The sequence below is a fragment of the Mercenaria mercenaria genome, chromosome 16 (genome assembly GCF_021730395.1).
Source record: "Mercenaria mercenaria strain notata chromosome 16, MADL_Memer_1, whole genome shotgun sequence".
In the NCBI taxonomy this organism is placed as follows: domain Eukaryota; kingdom Metazoa; phylum Mollusca; class Bivalvia; order Venerida; family Veneridae; genus Mercenaria; species Mercenaria mercenaria.
In genome coordinates this window covers 40381049-40406423 of record NC_069376.1, presented here as the reverse complement: position 1 = coordinate 40406423, position 25375 = coordinate 40381049, and the positions used below count along the sequence as shown (strand labels likewise).

The following is a 25375-nucleotide window of genomic DNA, read 5'->3' as shown; positions in this document are numbered from 1 at the left end:
ATAAATTTACTCAACCAAAAAAAATAAGACCCCCACAAATATCAATTTTGTTCCGATTAAATTTTATGGATTGACATAACTATGAAAATAAGTCTCCAACGAATATAAATTACTCCACAGTATCTGTTTAAATTCTTGACCTTTTATAGTTTTAAATCACACTTTCCGAGATTTATAACACGGAAATTATACCTCCAAGAGCACCAAATCTTTGTCGACGTCTTGTATCAACGACTTGTAAAATTGGTGTCTCCTCTCTCCGGGTTCGTTCTCGAGCTGTCCTAGCATGGCACAGGGGATGACTGGGGTTTGCTGGGTCAGATGTATTGCTCAGGGCAGACCCGAATCTCAACTGGGCTTCTGTAGAGTCCAATATTGTGATCAACCAGTCCCATGTTGGCTTTAACTGGTACTCTAAATACAGCTGCAAAATACAAGAAGTCAAATCAGTGAGGTAATTTGGCCAATGGATGAACAAGGATTTTTGTGAGTGCTAGGACTTTCACCAGTTGTTGCTGTAGACAGGGATATTTTACTCATTGTTTAGATGGTAACAAGGCTCTGTCAAGAGTCGGATATTACCATTTGCAAAACCAGTTTCCAGCAGTATTAACACACAAAATTCCAGGGAGGCGAATTATGCGACACTTAACATGGACTCAGCAGAAATTTGTTCTATCTTTTTCCATGTGGAGACTTAATTTGACTGCCTTCATTAAATAAGAAACATTTACCTTTAAACAAGTGATATTATATTTTTTATAAAAAACATTTGATATTTCTTTAACTTTGTAATTGGTATCAAAGAGAAAAGAAATGTAACAACCCAAAAACAAATCTTAAAACAAGAGGCTTTCTTAATTTACCTGGAGTTCTAGGGCCTCCTGGTCAGATATATCTAGTATCCGTGGTAACGTTGGGGCGAGAGCATGGTAGTCCTGCAGCATGGTTAACAGGTCCGCTATCTGACGTACCACAATACCAAATGACCTTGCCAGCTGACTGCATGTGGTAGCCATGGTTATGGGAGCCTCTGGTGTCACAGCCGCAGTTGTTGTCACTGTTGTGCGGCGGAGATTTGAGGGATCTATGTATATTAAGCTACTCCCACCTCCTAAAAAATAAGATAGGTATTTTTTGCAGACATTTATACAATTTTGCATTCCTGAATATGAAACAGCATCATCTCTAAAAATATAAACTGCTACAACATGCAGATTTTCTGCAGCAGCAACATGAATACAAATGTACTGTTGTCATCTACCAATCTTAACAACAATAGAATAAGTTGTTTATCAATGATGATAAAAAAAGCTAACAACCACTAAACCTTTCAGCCAAAACCCAATGAAATGAACTGATCATTTTACAAAAATTCTTGCCAAATCTTTGTTTCAAAACCAAGACTTAGTACTTGCTAACTCATGAACCTAGTTTCCGGATGACAACGTATGAGCTTACCTGCAGTGGTGGCTGTAGTTGTAGCCACTGTGGGTGGGGCCCGTGTACTCTGGGGCTCTCTCTGTCTGATTGCCCACTGCATTGTCTGAGGGGCTTGCAATGTTCTCTGGCCTTGGCTTGCTGAAAACAAGACACCAACGGTTACCTTAAAATTTATTACTGTACACAAAAAAATTCTCATACAAGAGGGCCATGAAAGCCCTGTATCGCTCACTTGACCCTTTGACCTAAAGATCATCAAGATTAACATTCTGACCAAGTTTCATGAAGATGTGGTCTCTAAAGTGTTAACTAGCTTTTCCTTTGATTTGACCCGGTGACCTAGTTTTTGACCCCACATGACCCAGATTTGAACTTGACCTAAAGATCATCAAGATTAACATTCTGACTAAGTTTCATGAAGATACAGTCATAAATGTGGCCTCTAGAGTGTTAACTAGCTTTTCCTTTGATTTGACCTAGTGACCTAGTTTTTGACCCCACCTGACCCAGATTTGAACTTGACTTATATATCATCAACATTAACATTTTGACCATGTTTCATTAAGATATGGTCATAAATGTGGCTTCTATGGTCATAAATGTGGCTTCTACAGTGTAAACTAGCTTTTCCTTTGATTTGACGGGGTGACCTAGTTTTTGATCTCTAAAAATCATCAAGATTAACATTCTAAGTTTCATGAAGATACAGTCATAGACATGGCCGCTAGAGTGTTAATAAGCTTTTCCTTTGATTTGACCTCGTGGCCTAGATTTTGACCCCACCTGACCCAGATTTGAACTTGACCTATAGATCATCAAGATCAACATTCTGACCAAGTTTCATTAAGATATGGTCATAAATGTGGCCTCAAAAGTGTTAACTAGCATTTCCTTTGATTTGACCCGGTGACCTAGTTTTTGATACAACATGACCCAGATTCGAACTTGACCTAAAGATCATCAAATTTAACATTCTAAGTTTCATGAAGATAAAGTCATTAATGTGGCCTCTAGAGTGTTAACAAGCTTTTCCTTTGATTTGACCTAGTGACCTAGTTTTTGACCCCACCTGACCCAGATTTGAACTTGACCTATAGATCATCAATATTAACATTTTGACCATGTTTCATTAAGATATGGTCATAAATGTGGCCTCTATAGTGTAAACTAGCTTTTCCTTTGATTTGACGGGGTGACCTAGTTTTTGATCCTACATGACCCAGATTCAAACTGGACCTTGAGAGCATCTAGATTAATATTCTGATCAAATTTCATGAAGATATAGTCATAAATGGGGCCTCTACAGTGTTAACAAGCTTTTCCTTTGATTTGACCTGGTGACCTAGTTTTTGATCCCAGATGACCCAATATCGAAATCCTCCAAGATTTTATTAAGAGTAACATTCTGACCAAATTTCGTTAAGATTGGGCCAAAAATGTGATCTCTAGAGCGTTAACAAGCTTTTCCTTTGATCTGACCTGGTGACCTAGTTTTTGACCCCAGATGACCCCATATCGAACTCATCAAATATTTTACTGAGGGTAACATTCTAACCAAGTTTCATTAAGATTGGGCCAAAAATGTGACCTCTAGGGTGTTAACAAGCTTTTCCTTTGATCTGACCAGGTGACCTAGTTTTTGACCCCAGATGACCCAATATCGAACTCGTCCAAGATTTTACTGTGGATAACACTCTGACCAAGTTTCATTAAGATTGGGCAAAAACTGTGACCTCTAGAGTGTTAACAAGCTTTTCCTTTGATTTGACCTGGTGACCTAGTTTTTGACCCCAGATGACCCAATATCGAACTCATCCAAGATTTTATTGAGGGTAACATTCTGACCAAGTTTCATTAAGATTTGGCCAAAATTGTGACCTCTAGAATGTAAACAAGCTTTTCCTTTGATTTGTCCTGGTGACCTAGTTTTTGACCCCAGATGACCTAATATCGAACTCATCCAAGATTTTACTGAGGGTAACATTCTAACCAAGATTCATTAAGATTGGGCCAAAAATGTGACCTCTAGAGTGTTAACAAGCTTTTCCTTTGATTTGACCTGGTGACCTAGTTTTTGACCCCAGATGACCCAATATCGAACTGGTCCAAGATTTTATTGAGGGTAACATTCTGACCAAGTGTCATTACAACTGAGCCAAAATTGTGACCTCTAGAGTGTTAACAGTCTAATTGTTGATGACGGACGACGGACACAGGGTGATCACAAAAGCTCACCTTTGAGCACTTCGTGCTCAGGTGAGCTAAAAATTGATGCTTGACTACTAGTTATTCAATAACATGAAAGTCACTTAGCCTGGGCAGTTACATGAGGTGAAAAGATCGCCTGTGATTAATTTACTTCAATAACAACCATCTTCGAAGTAAACACCAAGAGGAATCCCTTCTGAGGGTCCCTAATTGGTAATCTTAATTACAATGTACTTAAAACCAAGCTAGTAAAAAAAGGAAGATGCAAATCTTCTGATGGTACCTTCTTGGTAATAGCATAACTACAGACTCTTTAAATCATTTCTTCTGAATCTGACTGGCAAATTACATATTCAACAGTGATCTTTTACGTCCCAACTTCGACATCTTGAATGTTGTAAGTAAATATTTCCAACCCAAAAACTGTCTTTTTCTCCCAGTACTTGATAATTAGAACAACTGTTAAACATCTGTGATAGCAGATAGATGAGACGCATTTCCAAGCAAAGTCTAATTGGTTTAAGTACTGCCCTAAATGAAGAACTAAAACCAAGTGACTAAATTTTCTGAGCCATGAAAATTACCTATTTTAACCATATACAATGTGCTTAAAGAAAAAAGAACTGATTTTATATCTATAGGAAACGGGTAAAGACATACATGTAGCATTATTTCTACGTTCAAGCTGTTCATCCAGTGTGCCAAGATCTTCCCCTTCATGTTCCTCACTGTCACCACCCTCGCTCTCGTACTCTTCTTCCTGATTGGACGATTCACCAGAGTCCGAGAAGTGAGCCAAACTTCCCATACCTACATTACAAAGTAGCATTTTCCCTTCAGAAATATATACAACTTTTGAGCAAGGAAAATTTCTCAAAAATAGCTTCTCTGTCGATCCAAAATCTGGTATTCTATAGCAATGGCTTTTTTTTCTTTTCGAAAAAAAAATTTTGACTGACATTTATTCCTATTTCATTTTGAAAAGCTTCATGGAAAGCAGATCCTTAATATTTCCATGTAAAAGCAACAGGTCTAAGGCATATGCAAACATAACTAGAAAATGCTTTTGTAAAAAAGCGCATGTCTCCCCCAATGCAAAGTCCTATAGGCAAGAAGTCAATAGGGGTCAGGAGCGAAAGTCAAAGAGTCACTGATGGTTGGCTGCAATAAGGATCATCTACTTGGCATGTCCAGTCATCCCGCTAAATTTCAACACTCTTGGCCTAGTGGTTCTCAAGTCACTGTTCAGGCTCCTGTGACCTTGACCTTTGATCAAGTGACCTCAAAATAAATAGAGGTCATCTACTCTGCATGTCCAATCATCCTATTAAGTTTCAACATTGTAGGTCAAGTGCTTCTCAAGTTATTTCCAAAAAATGATTTTACATGAACAGGCCACTGTGACCTTGACCTTTAATAGACTGACCCCAAAATCAATAGGGGTCATCTACTCTGCATGTTCAATCATCCTATGAAGTTTCAACATTCTGGGTCAAGTGGTTCTCAAGTTATTCATCGGAACTGGTTATCGATGTTCGGGCCCCTGTGACCTTGACCTTTAATGGAGTGACCCCAAAAACAATAGAGGTCATTTACTCTGCATGAACAATCATCCTATGAAGTTTCAACATTCTGGGTCGAGAGGTTCTCAAGTTATTGATTGGAAATGGTTTTCCATGTTCAGGCCCCTGTGGCCTTGACCTTTAACAGAGTGACCCTAAAATCGTTAGGGGTCATGTACTCTGCATGACCAATCATCCTATGAAGTTTCATCATTCTGGGTCAAGTGGTTCTCAAGTTACTGACCGGAAATGGTTTTCCATGTTCGGGCCCCTGTGACCTTGACCTTTCACAGAGTGAACCCAAAATCGTTAGGGGTCGTCTACTCTGCATGACCAATCATCCTATTAAGTTTCAACATTCTGGGTCAAGTGGTTCTCCAGTTACTGACCGGAAATGGTTTTCAATGTTCAGGCCCCTGTGACGTTGACCTTTAACGGAGTGACAACAAAATCAATAGGGGTCATCTACTCTTCATGACCAATCATCCTATGAAGTTTCAACATTCTGGGTCAAGTGGTTCTCTAGTTATTGATCGGAAATGGTTTTCAATGTTCAGACCCCTGTGACCTTGACCTTTGACGGAGTGACCCCAAAATCAATAGGGGTCATCTACTCTTCATGACCAATCATCCTATGAAGTTTCAACATTCTGGGTCAAGTGGTTCTCTAGTTATTGATCGGAAATGGTTTTCAATGTTCAGGCCCCTGTGACCTTGACCTTTGACGGAGTGGCCCCAAAATCAATAGGGGTCATCTACTCTTCATGACCAATCATCCTATGAAGTTTCAACATTCTGGGTCAAGTGGTTCTCTAGTTATTGATCGGAAATGGTTTTCAATGTTCAGGCCCCTGTGACCTTGACCTTTGACGGAGTGACCCCAAAAACAATAGGGGTCGTCTACTCCAGCAGCCCTACAACCCTATGAAGTTTGAAGGTTCTAGGTCAAATGGTTCTCCAGTTATTGCTCGGAAATGAAGTGTGACGTACGGACGGATGGAAGGACGGACGGACGGACAGGGCAAACACAATATGTCTCCTGGGGGAGACATAATTAAGCCAACTGCGGGCAGGAAATCATTTTATCAAATTTCATCACCAGACATTATTATCTTGCACATAAATTACTATTAATAATCCAGTGTTTTAATCAAACAAAATATTTATAGAGACAAGAAATGCTCTATAACCTTTCTTCAGTTGTCAACATACAAAACTTTATTCTTACCAGCATCTGATCCTGCAGTTGCCATGGTAACAGCACTTCTCTGTACACTAACATTGTCCTGGTTACTATGCATGCTCTCACTATCACTCTCAGACTCGGCTAACAGGTCCAGATCCATGTCGCTCTCAGCAACATCGTCCTGTTCCGGGGGCTGCTGTTCATGCTCAGAGTGTTCTGATTGTCTGTCATCATTATCTGACTGGTGACCATCTTCGTTACCCATCAGAATACCACCTACTACCTCAATCTGTAAAATAAATATCACAAAAACTAGGCATTTTCAATAAAGATTAAACTTCTCAATTTGTTTTGTTTTTAAGGGATTAACAGCATTAACAACAAAAATTATAGATAATACAGTGTCTTTCCAGTTTATAATGGTGGAGGAAGAACACTGACCTTGCCTAACCAGATGGAGGTGAATGGCTTCCGCACATAAAAGTATTCTACACCTCAAGTGAGGTTTAAAACCCAAAGTTGTAAGAGACAAGTGATTTTGAGCAGGCAATCTCAACCACTTGGCCACCTTTAAAGTTATAAAAGTCTACAAAGTCTAGTTTATTGTTTCAGAAAAAAAATTTAAGATATATATCAACCAATGTCTAATTCTAAAATTTAACACCATACATTCAGTCAACAGTTTTTGTTACTTAACAGAGACAGATGTGGTTACTTTAATCTGAAAATATAACATCAAATTTATGAAGCATTAAATATTTGGCACTCTGATTTTCAAGCCTAAATTTCAAACTCAGAAATCCGATGTATACAATCAGGGATCCCAAATGTAAAATTTCCATCTCCAATCTCAAAATGTAGCCTTGTCATTAACAGACAAATCTGAAATTGTTTAAAAGCAACCAGTCAGAGTTTAAAGAGTTTTGAGAGTTTTGAGAGTGGCCAAAACACTTAACTTTATAACTTCTGATATGTAGAACTTACATCTTCCTCAATGTCAACTGGCATCATTTCTTCCTCATCTCTGTCTCCCTGGTCTACGTTCTCCCTATCACTAGGCAAGTCTCGATCTGGTACGCTGTGTGTCACGTACGACACAGAGTGAGCAGACTCGTCCACTGAGGATGTTTTAGGTGGCAGTGGATCTACACTAAATATTTCCTCACTTCCCTTGATAGATAAAATAGCAGAATTAGAATATATAAACTGTGCTGTCTAGGAGATCATGAAAATGTCTGTTCAGACACAGCCGTTAAGTTAAACCGAGAATTTATTCAACATTGGGTAAAAAGCAGAATTATTACTCTTGCTAGTACAATGCAGACAGAACAGTGCTAGCCAATGAAAACATACATCTCTTACACCTCCGCAGGTATTTCAGGTAAAGGCTGGCACCTGGGTAGAACCTCCTATATTCTATAAGCCTGTTGGACAGCTTTCTCATATAACAAATTTAACCATCAAATCCATGTTTCGAACCCTTTTGTTGAGGGGCAATTAAGTGATTTAAAGTTGGCAACCATAACAACTCTGCCAAAGATGTCCCCATTCAGCATTTATAGAAGCACAAGAAACCAAAGAGTGTTTCGCTGCCCATTTCCAATATGAACTTTGTCTAAAACCATCACACTTCAGACAACCTCTATTCCCAGAAATGAAAAATCTCTATATGAAGTGACGTAAAAAAAATCATATAATACCTGGACAGCTTCCACATTAGCAGCAACCAGAGAAAATGGAGCTGTGGGCCTAGCTGCTCCTAGCCGTACAGGAGCTATCAGGGAGTTTGCTATCTCACATAGCTCCTCCACTGCAATGTTGATCAGGGCTTGGAAAGCTCTTTTACACTTTACCAATGGTTGACATGATGGTATACCCGGACTGAAATTGATACAAAGACTGTTTATAATTCTCACGCTTACATATAATTATAATAGGGAAAAAAGTTCATACAAATCAAAATGATATAACAGATCTAAATTTCCTACGCTATCAATTGCTCCTTTGACCATTTATAATCTGAATGCAGCATAATGTAATACTACCATCAAATTCTTAAAATTTACTATTTTCTGAAAACTGAAACTGAAACTGCTTTATTTGATTAAACGCCTAATTTTACACATAGTATATTCACTGGCGTTGTATATTAAATTAAAAAAAAAGAAAAATCATGATAAATTATATACATAATGGTATCAAACAACATGAAACACGACATATTTGACAAAATTACTGTACAGTGCAAATTACAACATTGCGTATAAAGCATACGTTGATCACACTACATAGTAGAGTATACTCAGCGTCTCTACCATATTCAGTCCACCAACAGAGAAATAATCAGAACCATGATTCAAAGCGTTTAAAAAACAGTGTTTTGAGCTTTTTCTTGAAAGTGTCTACAGAATCAGAATTTCTCACTTCTACTGATAGTTTGTTCCATAGTTTCGGCCCTACAGTTTGAAAACTTCTGTCGCCGAATGTTTTACGTTTGTTAAATGGTACCTCGTAACAACCTGTAACAGAGTCTGAAGACCTTAAACTACGTTTTGGTGCTTGTTCCGATAATAATTCAGTCAAGTAAGATGGAGCTTGGCCGATTGAACAATTAAACATGACAGTTAAAATCTTAAATTCAATTCTAGCTTTGATAGGAAGCCAATGTAGTTGGAACAAAGCTTGTTTTGAACTGTCGTACTTGCTGAGTCTTAAAACGAGTTTGGCACACATGTTTTGTATCCTTTGCATTTTCTGAATTTCACAGTGAGGAATACCATACAATATTGCATTGCAATAATCTATATGTGAAATGACCAGTGATAATACCAGAATTTCAGTAGCCTCTTTAGTAAGGTATTTTCTAATATTTTTGATTCTAAGGTAATTAACCATTGCGGTTTGACATTTTCCCTTGACATGATCCTTAAAACTAAGATTTTCATCTAAGAATGCCCCTAGGTACCTTATACAATGTACTGATTTGATTTTGTCACCAGCAATGTCAATTTCTGTTATTGAACATTTGTGAAGTTGCTGTCTACTACCGAATAAGATGAATTCGGTTTTTGACGTATTCATTTTAAGTTTGTTTTGTTTCATCCAGATATCAATGGTGAATGCACAGTTTAAAGTTCTTGAATAGCCTGTTTCTCATTTTCAACTGAAGTTGGTCGAAAGCGTTTGTTGGCAATATGGTCATCAGCAAACCCATACACAGATATTGACTGGGGAATGACATTAAATAGAGTTCCTGCGTAAGTGAGATAGAGCCAGGGGCCTTAACAGCTACCCTGGGGAACGCTACATTGTAATGGGCGTGGAGTTGAAACAGCAGTTTCTACACTTACACTACAACTGCGTGGCCTAAGATAAGAGTCAATCCAGTTGAGAGCTGTACCACATAGCCCATACTGAGAGTGTAACACTTGCACTAAAATATCGTGGTCAACAGTGTCAAAGGCGGCACTCAGATCCAGTGCAATTAGAGCACTGACCTCCTGATTTTCCAAGCCTTCCAACAAGTCACTGGTTAATCGGAGTAAAGCCGTTTCGCATGAGTGAAAGCGTCTATACGCTGACTGATTCTTGGGAAGAAGATGGTATTCACTAGCATGTTTATTTAATAAGGAAAGAGCTGCCTTCTCTATAAGTTTCGATAGAAATGGCAAATTGCTCACAGGACGATAATTGGATAGCACAAGTTCGAGTCTGACCTTCTTCAACAAAGGCCTGACTATCGCATGTTTCCACTTCGATGGAAAAATCCCTTGACGTAATGACAAATTAACCAAGTCAGTTATTAAAGGGACCAATTCATTGAGATGCATCTTTAGTATTTTTGTGGGTAGTTTATCAAGCTCACAGGATTTGGTTTGAAGTTCATTTATCAATTTTTCCACTTCTGCTTCACTTAGATCTCTGAAAACCTCAAAACGTGGAACATCCCTTTTTCTGGTACGTAACTTTCATAATTTCCAAGTGATTCACGGATCTTTTCAATTTTGCTCAAAAAGAAATCTGCAAATTTCTCTGCCAATGTAATGTTACTTTCTTCAGCGGGCATTGGATTTTCAGACTTTGTTCTGCTACCATCCATTTGCGGTTTCAATTTAAATTGTCTCACAAATAAGATTGTGGCAATGAGAAACAGCAGGGGAAGCCCTGATATTCTTAACTGATATTACAAGCACTAAATGCAAACAAATAAGCTGGTGGTAAACACTAGAAATAACAGACCAAAGGCTAGGTTTTAGTTCTTTAGTGCCATGCAAGGAATATCAAGCTCAGTATGAATACCTTTTCTTTTTGCCAGAGTTAGGGGTCATCTCAACATTGAGAACTACAAATATTCTGGCAACTGAGCGGATAAATCTCCGAGCTACCATCTTAGCCTCAGCTTTCCTGCCTTCAGTGGTTTCATTTCTCATTTCTCTGATCAGTGTGGTTAACAATGTGTCCAGCATCTACAAGAGAAAGAAAGACAATTTATTTGAGAAGTTCTTTATTCTGATAGTGCTTAAACCAGGTGCTCACTTGCACCTGTAATGATGCCCGACAGTGGTGCTAGGAATTCCACCACTTAACCTTATGTTCCTTATGCAGTAGCGAGATATTAAATGAACGAAAACGCTTAATTCTGAAGCTAGCTTCCACCATTTCTGTGGTAAGTAAATAGTTTGGGTCTGATACAGTTTATTTTTCTTGACGGCTAGCTAACTTAGTTAGACTGGACTTAAAGAGCTTAATAATAGATCTACATGTATCTTTTTGAAAACCAGCTGCATGATGACTGATCTTCCCTAAATCAAGTTTGACAACTCTGCACTGAAAACAGTTATTCTCCTTGGGATCAGCTTAACACATACTGATAATCTAACTCTATTGAGCTAAATTGATTTTATCTAATTTTAAATAGCTAAAAAAAGCTAAAATAAAAAAAGTCAAATCTAAATTCATAACACATGACAAAATCTTAAATTGAAAATAACAGAACAGAGGCATAACCACTCACCTCAACACTACATTTCACAAGCAGGCAGTGAGTAAACTTGTCCAGTCTGGCTGTTCCACTCTGGCTTTCTAGGTAAAGCTGTTCCTCGTACACGACATCTGGGTTGGTGCCTCTCTTGTTGCGCATGCCACTCAGTAACATTGCCTTAACTGCCGTCCAGTCATTGAGGATCCTCTCTAGAGCTCTACGACTGAACCTCGGTGGCTCCAGGTCATGTTCAGGCATTTCTACATCTACAAATGTAAACCAGTTCTGCTCTTTAAACAGATCGTTGAACAAAATGAAACAAATGACTTTACATAATATATTCTGATATTTTCTCTTTCTTATATTCACTCTTACTTTTCTTTCTTTCATGAAATTTGTCAACACTAAGTTTTAAGTGCACTTGCTGTAATAAATGATGAATTTTGTATAACTAGTTTTTCAAATTTCTTTAGCATGCTTTACTTGTTTCTTAATGAAAGCCTAATCCAGCCATGATAAAATTACAAAACACCCCTGTTATCACATACCTATGGATAATATTCTTGGGAAATTGTATTTTAGAGCCTAAAATCTTTGAAGTTGAATCACAGATTATTTGATTTTTAAATTTTAGTTCCATGAATTCATGTCCCAGCAAAATAGCAGTTCTGGTCACAACAATGAAATTTATGATGAAATTTGTACAGGACAGTTAATCACTTTCCAATCAAGCAGTTTGTGGGACTTTTTCCCTGCTACATTATGAATTGTTCAACATAATCAGTGTTGAGCTAACTAATGAATCTGGTAGAGACACTTACCATGTCTTGACCAGCACTAGATTAATGGGGACTTCACTTAAAAATAGACAATTTTTTAGATTTTACTGAATACAAACCTAGATCATTATTTGGAGCTTTCCTCGGCACAGCAGATGTGACCCTGGATCTGTTCGGTCTGTACTGACGCTGTTCTACTAACTGACGTCCAACTGTCTGAACCAGGAACAGCAAAATGTTCTCTCCCCTATAAAATAAACAGATTGTAATGAAGAACTGAACCAATGACACCCATTTCAATCTTGTGGCTGTTTAATATGATGACTGTGCTTAGAAACTGCTAGAATGGTCTCCATTACCTCAGTTTCATTATTTCTTTTTTGGACTCTGATCCCAAGGTTTCAGCACGATATACAGATCATAAATCGGCACCATGTAAAATCAGTATTTCTGCAGAAAAAGCACACAAGCATGAATTTCTTTTAACATCAGAAAAGAAATCCTTTCCTCATAATATGTCATGTGGCAACTTTCAAGCCTTTAATGGTGCAGGAACACCCTAGTATTTCTGGTATGGACAGGTACCTGGATAGAACCATTGTCATTCCTCAAGTAAATTGTGCAGCTTCCTCATATGAAAAAAATTCTACACCCTTAGATTTTGGACCCACAATAGTGAGGGGAAAATGATTTGTAGTCAGCGACGAAAGCCATTCAGCAACGGATGCCCCCTCCTTTCATTTTTAACCCACTACATGATTAGCATACTATTACACTTACCTGCTGTTTGCAAGAGTAACCAGATCTGTTTCTATGAGAAGTCTGTTGAGAAGATCAAGTCTGGGTCCCTGTTGTCCAGCAATCAGAGCTTTACATTTGCATTTCTCCCAACAGTCACAATACGCAGTCGGAGATGTACGCTTCAGTCTGGAGTATAACGTAAAATAATACTTCACTCATTTCAGTTTCAGTTCTTCCTAAAATATTTGAGTTTTTTCTGGTACAGTTTTCGGTCAAAACTAATGAAACCATTAACAGCTGAAACATGATACTGACATTCAAGTTACAATAACAATATCTGAGGTAACATATTTTTGAGGCTTAAGGGCAGCTGCCAAAAAATAAACCCTTGTTAACAAAAATGTGCAATACACATCAGCAACTAAACCAATAACTAGCCAGCAAAATTTCCATTACTTACATTTTTCAAAATAATATGGACTTGACTGTACGTTATCTTTCATACACATACAGAGCTACTTTAAATGTAACTTCTCCCTCTTTTTTTTAACTGCTTGCAATATGCAAGAAAAAAATAATTGTACAAGTCTAGAATTGCAATTTATGTTATGTTCATAAGTCTCTTTGGCCAAATTCGCCACAACAATAATCTGATCATATACCCAAAACTCTAGCTACATACTTGCAATCATGTCCTTTGTGACAGACCCGTGCACATTCTGTGCAGCAACACAGCGAGCCCAGCAGTCCACATGTACGACACTCAAATATATCCTGAAAAACAAATGTCCATTTTTTTTTGCTGTATATAATAAACTATTAAGGAAAATCTACAACAAACGAACTAACTGGATAATTAAATTTTGCCTTGAACAAAGTAAGAGTATCACTCAACACTGACTGTAGTTTTCAATTTGAGAACAAAATACGCTTAGCTATTTGGCCATTTACAAGTGTTTGAACCATCGAGCAACACAGCAGAATAAAATGCTGCAAAATCTATCAAAAATTTTACAAAGATGATTTATCAAACATACTAAATTCAACCTTATATCTGAAAATTCTCTAATTAGGAAAAGTTATTTTTATACCCTACAATTCTATACCCTTATTAAAGTTATTCTGTCCAGGAAAAACTACAATGCAATTGTATAGCAACATCAATGGGAAGACTTAAATTTGGTCATTAAGGTACAGTTGTTGCTCTGCAGAGATTCATTTAGTAAGAAACCGATCTATATCATAGTATATGGAATAAAAATATCTAACATTACAAGAAGGTATTTGCTTTTCAGATGTGTCTTTAATACTGGCTGCATAACTTGTACATGTTTAATTACAGAAAGAAACATGTAGTAGGGATATACGGTGTATACCTGATTTATATGCTCTGCCCCTGTCCAGGTAAAACTACATGTATCATTACAGCAGAGAACATGAAGTGGAGAGTTATCCAGACTGGAACCAGTGGGGTATAACATGCTCATCATAGTGGCTTTATCCACCTCTGTGCTGTCTTTAGACGTGCCGGCACGCTTGACAGTGTCCAGCAATGTCATTGCTGCCATGTATGCTCGACCCTTGACCGCCTGCATGAAAGGTGTACAGCCTTCTGCATTCCTGAGGAAAGAGGAAACAAACATTATGGTTATCATACATGTTTTTTTTTTACTGTTAACAACGCTTATATGTACAAAATTGTCATAAAAGTCTTAAACTTTGATCCTTTTCCAAATACTCTTTAAAACTAAAACGGAATGGTGATAGCACTTAAAATTTTGCTTAAACTTAGTATTAATGCATAAGATATAAAGTATTATAAATTTATAAGAAGGGCCTATGGAATCATAGTAGTATCTGACTCTGTTGAACAATCTGTTCATGACAGGTAATGGAATATGTAACAATCCTCATGGCTCCGTGCCCTGGCTTAAGCAGAATTCTAACGCACGTATTAACTAAATGGACTCCATAATCCTATAAGACAGAAAATATAACAATACTGTCACTGATAAGAATCCTTTTCACATCGCCTCAACAGATATTAATTTCTGATGTTCACTTACTTTGCCGCTAAAAGATCTCTCAAATGCGGTTTCAGGACATTTGACTCGCATAAACACTTGAGTATCTGTAGCGCAGCATTTGGTCTCTCTTTCTCGTCCAATTTAACGGCAGGTATGTTGATGGTACTGAACTCTGCAGGAAGAGGAATAGAGGTTGACTGACCGCTCGAGGACTGACCACTGAGGCTGGGCTTATCTAGATCTGTGTTAAAATTACAAGGCATGTCACATTCCTCAGCCCTTACACTTATATTGCACTGCACCTGTACTGGCAGTTTTAATACTGTTATACTCTTACATCAATGCTTATCACTTTGTTGAGCCAGTATTATAATAACTTTTACATGCTGCCTTCTGAACTGCAATGCCCTTAGGTGTGCTTATTTCTTAGTAAATTTGCAATATTACCTTATACAACTATCAGCTAAACCTTATCTAAGGTTCCCTTGTAAAATACTTATATCGAAGTTACATTCCATCGAATTGAAAGCATTTATATATTTTATTTATGATTTCAAACTATGCAAGTATCAACTATTTTTAAATTCCACTTTGTTACTTTATCTTCACATATTTTTCATGGAGTACTGAAACCTATTTTTAGGACAAAAAATTTAAAGTATAGTATTTTTAACGGCTTTTAGATACATTAAATGAATCCCCAGATGTAAACAAATTTTGACCATAACTTCTGTTTTGGTTTATGAAGTTTTAATCATTTTTTCAAATAATGGTTAATCATATCTGTCTCAGTTTCTTACTGCCCGACATTTAAAATTGTTTACATTCTGACATAGATGTCTACACATGTCCCCGAGCTTAAATGAGCTATTTTTAAAATTGCTTGTGTTGTCAACGACAGTTAATGGTTTCATAGTATTTTCCATCGAAATCTTTGAAAGTATGCTAAATAATTTTCACTGCTTCAATATTGAAAACAAAATTATTTGACCAGGTAGAACAATTTTTTTCTGTAACAAAATTTAACTGTTCTGTGGAAAGTAGCTTTAAACATACCTTGACGAATAACAGACTCGTAACTGGGAGGATCTGGTGGCCAGCTCAGTGTGGGTATTGCCATACCTTCCTCAGGCTCACGTACATCCAGACCACTGACAGCACGTGCAGCAGATGAAGCTCGTCTCATCATTTCTCTTAGACTAACACTGTTAAAGAAAACATTGTCTTACAGAATACTCTAATTGTAATACAACTAACTACATGATTTAATACAATTACATATATCTTAAATTTCTAAGTAAACTATTTTACTTACACATTTGTGACCATAATGGTGGAATGATTACCCTTCTGCAAGACAATTTAATGAATGAATTCCTCACAAGATTGTTTCTTTTGCTGGGTTATAAGCCACATCCACACTGTTCTGGGCATAGGATGTCTTTCCAGTTTTATCAATGGAAGACATATTCCAACAAGAGCACCGCCTTGCGGGTGCTGACGCTCATCTGATTTTTTTTGTGTAATAGAAATATTGTCCTACCCATGATTTTCTAAGTCTAAAAAGGGCCATCATTCTTGCAAAAAGCAGGATAGAGTTATGTTTCTTGATGTACAGTGTCCACTTATGATGGTGAAAAACTGTTGCAAGTTTTAAAGCAATAGCTTTGATAGTTTATGAGAAAAGTTGACTTAAACATAATACTCAACCAAGAAAATGATTTTCTAAGTCCAAAAGGGGCAATAAGTATTGCAAAAAGCAGGATGGAGTTATGTTGCTTGCTGTACAGGGTCAGCTTATGATGGTGAACAAGTGTTGCAAGTTTCAAAGCAATAGCTTTGATAGTTTAAGAGAAAAAGTTGACCTAAACATAAAACTTAACCAAGAAATCTGATATTTTCTAAGTCCAAAAGGGGCCATAAATCTTGCAAAAAGCAGGACGGAGTTATGTTTCTTGCTATACAGGGTCAACTTATGATGGTGAACAAGTGTTGCAAGTTTTAAAGCAATAGCTTTGATAGTTTAGGATAAAAGCTGACCTAAACATAAAACTTAACCAAGAAAACTGATTTTCTAAGTCCAAAAGGGGCAATAAATCTTGCAAAAAGCAAGATGGAGTTATGTTTCTTGATGTACAGGGTCTGCTTATGATGGTGAACAAGTATTCCAAGTTTCAAAGCAATAGCTTTGATAGTTTAGGAGAAAAGTTGACCTAAACATAAAACTTAACCAAGAAATCTGATATTTTCTAAGTACAAAAGGGGCCATAAATCTTGCAAAAAGCAAGATGGAGTTATGTTTCTTGCTATACAGGGTCAGCTTATGATGGTGAACAAGTATTCCAAGTTTCAAAGCAATAGCTTTGATAGTTTAGGAGAAAAGCTGACCTAAACATAAAACTTAACCAGGCAACGCCGACGCAGACGCCGACGCCGACGCCGACGCCGACAACCGCTCAAGTGATGACAATAACTCATCACTTTTTTTCAAAAAATCAGATGAGCTAAAAATGCCCCTCTGAGCATTACTTTAGGCAAACCAAATGGTTGGCTTCCTCAAATAAAAGCAGGGCTTGAATGCAAAATGAGGTGTGGCAAAAAAAAAAGATCTTAAATCAGCTACATTAGACACTTATCCTTATAGTGAAGACTAGAGAACAAATGAACCTACCCTCTGCCTGAAGTGTCAGCACTGGGTCCCGTGCTAGGACCTCCTCTGGATGACTGTATAGCAGTTAATGCATCTACAGCACTTGTAACTGCATTCATCACCTCTAGTGTGGACGTGTAACCACTTGATGTACTCGTCACAGCTGTTGTACTGCTTGGACCTACTGGAGGATCAGCTGGAAAAATAAGTACAATATCATTACTTTTACCAATATGTTCCTAAGTTCTATGTATTCCCATATTTGAATACAAGCTCTAAATTTTTTTGAACATACAAATGCTATACAATTTAATGTAAGTAATACTATCTCACTGTATGGTATAACTACCCCACATTAACTCTTTTATTTTATTCCAAAGAGACAGTACAAACACCTAAACATTAGCTTTTAATCAGATCCCTATGGGTCCCCTTCTCATTGCAAATTTTGATAAAATGATGCAGATTTTGATCTTTTTCCAACTTGCACCAGCATTTTTCATTCTTAAATAAAAATATTTTTTTCAAAGTTTGGTCAAAAAGGACCATTCCAATAGTCTTGACAAGTACTCAAGAAATCAGTTACAATTACTAGATTTCCTCTTTCAGCATTTTTTTACTGCAACTATACCAAAAGAATCAAAACTGCATACTTCTCTCATTTTCCTTGTTAGATGTAGGCACTGACATGGCTACACACGTATGCAAGATATTCCTGTTACCATCACAATGTTCTTGTAGCAGCTCTTGTACCACTTTCTGGTTACCTATGGAGACAGACAATAGAAGATGCTTACAGAAAGGTTACAAATGAATCCCCTTTTGTTTTTTTAACACAAAAGACCATCAACGTTAAACTTAACTATTATAATATGATAAAAACCCTACCCAGTTAGCTCAGTAAGTTAAACCGTAACTTCCAACTAGGAAGTGCTATGTTTGAACCCTAGACAAGATGTATGTTTTTCTAAAATGGCTTACTCAAGACATTACATCTCAGCTCATCTACTTCTACCTATGATTCATGTGGAGAAGTTGTCACTTACTCATGGATAACATAAAATAACAGCAAGTGATCAAGGAATACAGATTTGGTAAACTGACCAAAATACGTTCCTGAAGTATTTTTGAACAAGACATATCCATTGGAAACTAGTGCCACCACTTCTGTCACTGCATGCATAAATGTTGCTTGCTGTCATGCAAGACTAAAAGACATATTTTTGACTGTTAAGGGCAATAACTCTGGTCACACAGGTGAAATCCCAAACAAAACCCCTTGTACACAACTGCACATGCTGAATAACTATCCTACAATGCTTTGTGACTTTAGGACCACCAGGGGAGGGCTAGGGGGAGGGAGGGGAGGGGGATATAAACAGTAATATAATATAAATTTACTTGAATCCAGTTCCAACGCAGCAAGGACAGTTTTCACTTTGTCTACATCACATCTCAGTATATGTGGGATCAACGTCTGGTGCTGAAACATACAGTGAATAATTGGTAAATAAAGTTTCGACTTTAGACTGCCAGTAAAATGCTAGAAAATATTCACTGGGAATCAACTGCTGAAAATAAATAATGTCAAATAGCCTTGGACAAAACCACAATTTTTTAAGTATTGTGTTATACCCCAGTCACACATACGGCGCGGATAGCTACGTCCAGCCACGGATAGAAACGTAGTAATCCGTATCGATCCGTACCTGAGCCGTACCTTTAAGTAGTAACCCATATCAATCCGTACCAGTCCGTACGGCTCAGGTACGGATCGATACAGATTACTACGTTTCTATCCATAGCTTAACGTAGCTATCCGCACCGTATGTGTGACTGTGGTATAATCAGATATTAAAACACATAACTCAACAAGAGCTGTCACTAATGGTGACAAATGCCCCCGCATCGCCTTGACCTTTGACCTTGACCTGGTGACCCCAAACTCAGTAAGGGTCGTGTACTCAATAAGTACTATCAGCATGTGAAGTTTGAATGTCCTGGGTGCAGTGGTTCGCGAGTAAAGTGCCTTCATGCAAAAAGTTAACGTTATGACTAACGAATGGACAGTTGAAAACTAATATGCCTCCTAAAAACAATGACAGTTTGTAAAAAATATAATTAGATTTTAATCACAGACACATATACATGATGTTGGTTCTGCAAAACAATTACACCTACTCTATTACTCAAACAAAGTAACAAAAGCATCCAACTGTGTAAGCCTTTAAACATAATCTTAACACTTTTAAATCAACAAAACCATTTTTGTGCAATAAATATCCAATATAAATAAACATACATGAAAAAATGTAAAGAAAGTCTCTTTATCTAGCCTGTAATAATGTACATACTTCTATTGCAAGAACTAACACCATAGCCCTGTTTTTCTGTGCAGAGGTGACCACATCTCTCAGGTAATGAGTCCTAATCCCTAAACACCTGACAGGGGGCAGGTCCAACCACATAGGGTCCTTGATTCCTTCTGAGCAATCCTTAGCAAATGGGTACAGAGCACCATTGCCATCCCGTAACTGCACAAATGATTCCTGCAAAAATTGCATTTAAGATATTACCATATACATTATTGCATGTTAAGTTATCTGTGCTCTCTTTTTGCACAGTCAAATGTTAGCATTAACATATTTCTAGCCCAATGCAAACAGTAGACAGATGCAAAATAGGTAGATCCTCTATAAAATATCTTTACACTGACAGTTATTGTAAACATTTAACTTGCAATTAGCAACTGACTGGCCATGAAGCTATCAATCCCTTATAAAAATTGTTATTTCATTAGGTTTTAAGCACACTGACAACTTTAAATGATATGGTGAATTTCTGGCCCTTGATACTGGAGGAAGACTCCACGTGCATTGTATCAGGCACAGGTGGGAACCTGGGTAGGACCAGCAACCTTCTGTACACCAGATAGGTGGCTCTCTCAAATTAAAGACTTCTACACCCAAAGAGAGGTTTCAAACTAACAGCACTGAGAGGCAAGTTTTGATTTTAAGGCAGTGACCTTAACTAACTGTCACTGATGCCCCCTACAACTCCTTTCATGTCACACAAAAATATCCCTTCAACCACTTGTTATATCAAAATCTCATTAAAACTGCAGAATCTTTCTTTCTACCTGACAAAATCAGCACAGACACAAACCTCTCCAGTATTATGTAGTGTTATCTCACTTCTGTGACTGCCCATGAAAGCCTGAGCCTCTGTCGGGAACGGTGAATCTCGCTCTATCTTCCCTGAACTAAGATTATACACAATGTAGTTCAGACGCACACCTGATCTTGCTATGACATGGATTCCTAGAGATAAATCAATTTTCTGATGTAACAGATACACAATATTGATGGGGCAAAAATTTTGGACACTTTCATTTACACAGAAGTTTATATAACCTATATTTCTGATACATAAGACTGATAAGGATGATCGACAACTTTAATCTGGCATCAAACATATTTGGTGATTTTGCAGAACATTTCAATCAAGTATGGATTTGCCTAATTTTTCAGACTGGTTCCTTTAAAATCATTTTCTAAAGAAATAGACTGGTTTTACAAACCTTCACAGTCTACTGCTACAGCCAGTATCTGTCCATTCTCTACAATTGTGACTTTCTTGGGAACCTTCTGGAAGCAGTCTGGTAACCTTGGTGCACTCATACTCTTCACAACCTGTCAAATAAATGTTGAAATGAATGAGATATTATACTTCTATGTTGATGTTGGGTTTACAGTCACACCAAAACAAACTTGGTCATATGGCAACAGTTCTCCAACTTTTAATAGTGTAGAAAGACCCCAAGTACCCATAAAGGTATTATTTTAGGCAAAGGTGGGTACCTGAGTAGAACCCTGGCCTTCTTTAGTCAGCTGGACAGATTCCTCACATGAAGAATTTTACACAGCAAGTGAGGTTTAGAACCCATATCAATGAAGGGCAAGTGTTACAATTTTTAAAAACAAGAGCTGTCGGAGGACAGCAACGCTCGACTATTCAACAGCCTTGTCGACTGAATGAATACGAAAGTCGAAAAAGGGGCATAATTTAAAAAAAGCAAAATAGGGTTATGGAACCTGCATAGTGCTTATCAGCTCATGACAGTGGACAAGTGTGTGAAGTTTCAATCCATTCCCATTAGAGGGTACTGAGATACCAGCTTACATATAAGAATTTAACCCAAAACTCCTAAGTTTAAAAAGGTGCATAATTTTGTAAAATGCAAAGTTGAGTTATTGACCCTTTGCACTGCATGTCATATCATGACAGTGAACAAGTGTGTGAAGTTTCAATCCTTTCCCATTAGTGGATACTGAGATACCAGCTTACATACAAAACCTTAACCAAAAAATTCTAAGTCGAAAAAGGGGCATAATTTTGTAAAAAAGCAAAATAGAGTTATGGAACCTGCTTTGTGCATGTCAGATCATGACAGTGAACAAGTGTGTGAAGTTTCAATCCATTCCAATTAGTGAGTACTGAGATACCAGCTTACATACAAAACCTTAACCAAAACATTCTAAGTCGAAAAAGGGGCATAATTTTGTAAAAAAGCAAAATAGAGTTATGGACCTGTGCAATGTAAGTCAGTTTATCACAGTGAATAAGTGTGTGAAGTTTCAATCCATTCCCACAAGTGGTTACTGAGATACCAGCTTACATACAAAACCTTAACCAAAAACTTCTAAGTCGAAAAAGGGGCATAATTTTGTAAAAAAGCAAAATAGAGTTATGGGACCTGTGCAATGTAAGTCAGTTTATCACAGTGAATAAGTGTGTGAAGTTTCAATCCATTACCACATGTGGTTGCTGAGATACCAGCTTACATACAAAACTTAACCAAATCGGGACGCGGACGCGGACGCAGACGCCGACGCCGACGCCGACGCATGGGCGAGTCCAATAGCTCTACTATTCTATGAATAGTCGAGCTAAAAAACTGAGAAGCTAATACTTCCACATAAAGGCAGATGCTTTCTATTTTAGAGTGATTTAACCTCTTGAGATTAACAACCTCTACACAAGAACCAAGCATCATCCCAGCTGTGTTGCTCTAAGGGTGTTAAACTTAACACATTCATATTACACTAAATTGCTTACTTTTCAGTCTAAGGTCAAATATTTACATTCGCCCTATTCTTTTCCACTGAAACTTTTGACGTTCATTTCGTATGAACAGCAAAAGGAAAGGCGCGAAAGTTACGTCATCGGTTAGTGATAACCGACCGCTGTTTTGACAAGCTGACCTCGCAGTTGTTCTGTCTGGCGAACAGAATGGCCGGGAAGCTGATTTTAATGCTAAATGCTACAAATTATATGCAATTCATAATATTATATAGTTTACAAATGGCAAGGATATATAATGTAAATATAAGAAATGAAAAAAAAATTTTTTCGGTGTTCATGCGAAATGAATGACAGAATAGGATCAGCAAATTAAACATGAATCGCTAACATGATTCAATGATTTGCCGATCCTATTCTGTCGTTCATTTCGCATGAACACCGAAAAAAATCATTTCATTTCTTAATTTCATAGCTTTAATGATGGTAGAAAAAAGCAGACCTATCTTCTACAAGGCTTAAGCAGCCATAACTTTAAAAGAAATTGTAATGACAACTGTCACAACTTAAGTTGCCAATGCTCAATGAATGCAGATTTCATACCCTTAAAGGAATTACTGAGGCTGCAGTCAAAGTCTGTTCTCAGCGGTATCCAAACAAGCAACCTCAAACTCATGAGTCTGACCCTCTACACCCTTACTACTGTGCCTCTCTTAACAGAAGCACTACATACTGAGTATCCAATACTTACGGAGAGTTCATCTTTTCGAAGCAGACGACAATCTTGCAGCAGACTAGATGGGTCCTCCTTTGAGGTAGTGGTTCCCAGCTCTTGTGAACTGCCATCTTTAGTTGTAGGAAATTTCACTGCCGCATAGGCACCATCAACCTACAAATACAGTGCTTTCAAAATAAACAGAATGTCAACAAAAACACTTTAAAAACAGCAGTTCAGACACATGCCAAAAAAGAAGACAAAATGTATATTTCTTACAGCATTTTCAAAAAATTTGAAAACATAAATGGATAGAATATCATGTAAAACTGAAAGTAGAGTTAAGAAATAAATTTTCATTGCCCATAATTATTTGTCTCTCTTACATATAAATTCTTTAAAACATAAAAACAAACTTGATCACCAACATACAACTTTCTTCTTAACTTTAACAAGACATATTAAATTAGGCACCATCATGTTGCAGTTTGAGAGAAAAAGGCAAAAATATATTGTTTGATGTTGTCAAAGCGACAGGAGAGACTGCTATTGAAAAACTAAATCTATTTAAAAGTGAAATCTTACCTTTAACACTTTGCCAACTGGAACGGTTTTTATATCTTCTACAAATATAACATCTTTCAAAGGCCAACTTTCTTCATCTCTTTGTTTTTCTATTTCCTTGCTGGGGGTAGGTGCCTTTTTTCTCTCTAGAAACAAATTGTGAATTTTTTACCTGCTCTGTAGCTCATAGCAGTCAAAAGTGCTACTAACCTTTGAAACACAAACATTTTTACTATGATCCAGAAAAGAGAATAAGTTTTAAGTGATTATAGAATTAATAATACAAGAATGTGTATTGATCTTGTTAAGTGCAAGTAACATATTACAAAAAGAAAAACATTTTTTTTATGATGCACATAATCTATACTCAGATGTTTAATATTTCTGGTAGTTTTACTGACACAAGGGTTTGGCAACTCTGAAACTTTAGAATTTAAAACGAGTGTGAAACAAGAGCACTGCAATGCAGCGCAATATATGCCTAAAGGAATGACTTTTGACCCCTAAGTGTGACACTGAGCCATTTGAAGCATGCGTGCTGCATGTCGTCACAATGTGGTGAACATTTGTGTCAAGTTCCTTCGAAATCCTTCAAAAGGTTCAAGGTTTACAGAGCAGAAGTGAAATTGCTAACGGACAGACAGACAGGACACCGGCATCATAACATTTTCTGTCCCTTAGGGCATAGAAAAATAACAAGTGTTATGTCTAAAAGCAAATTCTGTAGTGAGTTTTAAATTATTAAAAAATCTAAATTAATACTGCATACTTCCACTATTGACATGTTAATATATTTTTTCTGTAACAAGCCTGAACTTACTTCTAGATGATACAAGTACAGGTCCACTGTGATCACTGCATGTAGATGATGCAGGAGATGGTGGAGGTGGCATGTCTGGCTTCGAGTCACTGGATGAGTCACGTTCAGGTCTGCTTTCTGGTCTGTAAGAAAACCAATATCAAAATAATATGACTAGGTATTGACTCAAAAGCTTCCACAGAATATATGCCATTTTTAATTTTCTGGACTTATGTAGTGAATATAAATTTTCTAAGAAGCAAAATTTTAAAGTTTCTTGAATATCTACCTAACCTGGTGCTTAGAATTAAGGCTACGTGCTATGAAAGACTGAGCTAATCGCCAAGTGCATATAACTGCACACTGGTGTATATGACCTCTTGTTGTATAAGAAATACCTTTGCACACCACGCTTGTACATAAGTGAGCTAGAAAGAGAAAGTGACTAAAATACTTACACATGGACTGGTTTTATCTTGAATCTGCATGTATCATTGAGGGACCATGCCGACTCCAGTAGCTGCCCTACTTTTGGCGTACCATCCACTGTCGTAAATGCTACAGCTCCAGCATGAAACATTGGCGAGTTCCGTAAACAAACCTACAAATATATCACATGAATTGATTCATTTATTCCA

At 37.3% G+C, this 25375-nt stretch overlaps 1 protein-coding gene across 1 annotated transcript in view; it reads right to left on the bottom strand.

The window, feature by feature from the left end:
* The window catches only part of LOC123539959 (E3 ubiquitin-protein ligase UBR5-like), a 243411-nt gene that overhangs the window by 208782 nt on the left and 9254 nt on the right, over nt 1-25375 (bottom strand). The window contains exons 12-36 of the mRNA XM_053526796.1: nt 25196-25338; nt 24759-24880; nt 23960-24084; nt 23411-23548; nt 21158-21269; nt 20743-20897; nt 19932-20126; nt 18979-19060; nt 18231-18344; nt 17599-17773; nt 15984-16132; nt 14967-15168; nt 14277-14520; nt 13583-13674; nt 12940-13086; nt 12279-12406; nt 11414-11646; nt 10699-10865; nt 8100-8280; nt 7384-7569; nt 6442-6688; nt 4312-4461; nt 1462-1581; nt 867-1114; nt 193-424 (exon numbers count right to left, since the gene is read on the bottom strand). Of these exons, the coding sequence (XP_053382771.1) occupies nt 193-424; nt 867-1114; nt 1462-1581; nt 4312-4461; nt 6442-6688; nt 7384-7569; nt 8100-8280; nt 10699-10865; nt 11414-11646; nt 12279-12406; nt 12940-13086; nt 13583-13674; nt 14277-14520; nt 14967-15168; nt 15984-16132; nt 17599-17773; nt 18231-18344; nt 18979-19060; nt 19932-20126; nt 20743-20897; nt 21158-21269; nt 23411-23548; nt 23960-24084; nt 24759-24880; nt 25196-25338 (4087 nt within the window). The remainder of the gene's footprint in view (nt 1-192; nt 425-866; nt 1115-1461; nt 1582-4311; nt 4462-6441; nt 6689-7383; nt 7570-8099; nt 8281-10698; nt 10866-11413; nt 11647-12278; nt 12407-12939; nt 13087-13582; nt 13675-14276; nt 14521-14966; nt 15169-15983; nt 16133-17598; nt 17774-18230; nt 18345-18978; nt 19061-19931; nt 20127-20742; nt 20898-21157; nt 21270-23410; nt 23549-23959; nt 24085-24758; nt 24881-25195; nt 25339-25375) is intronic.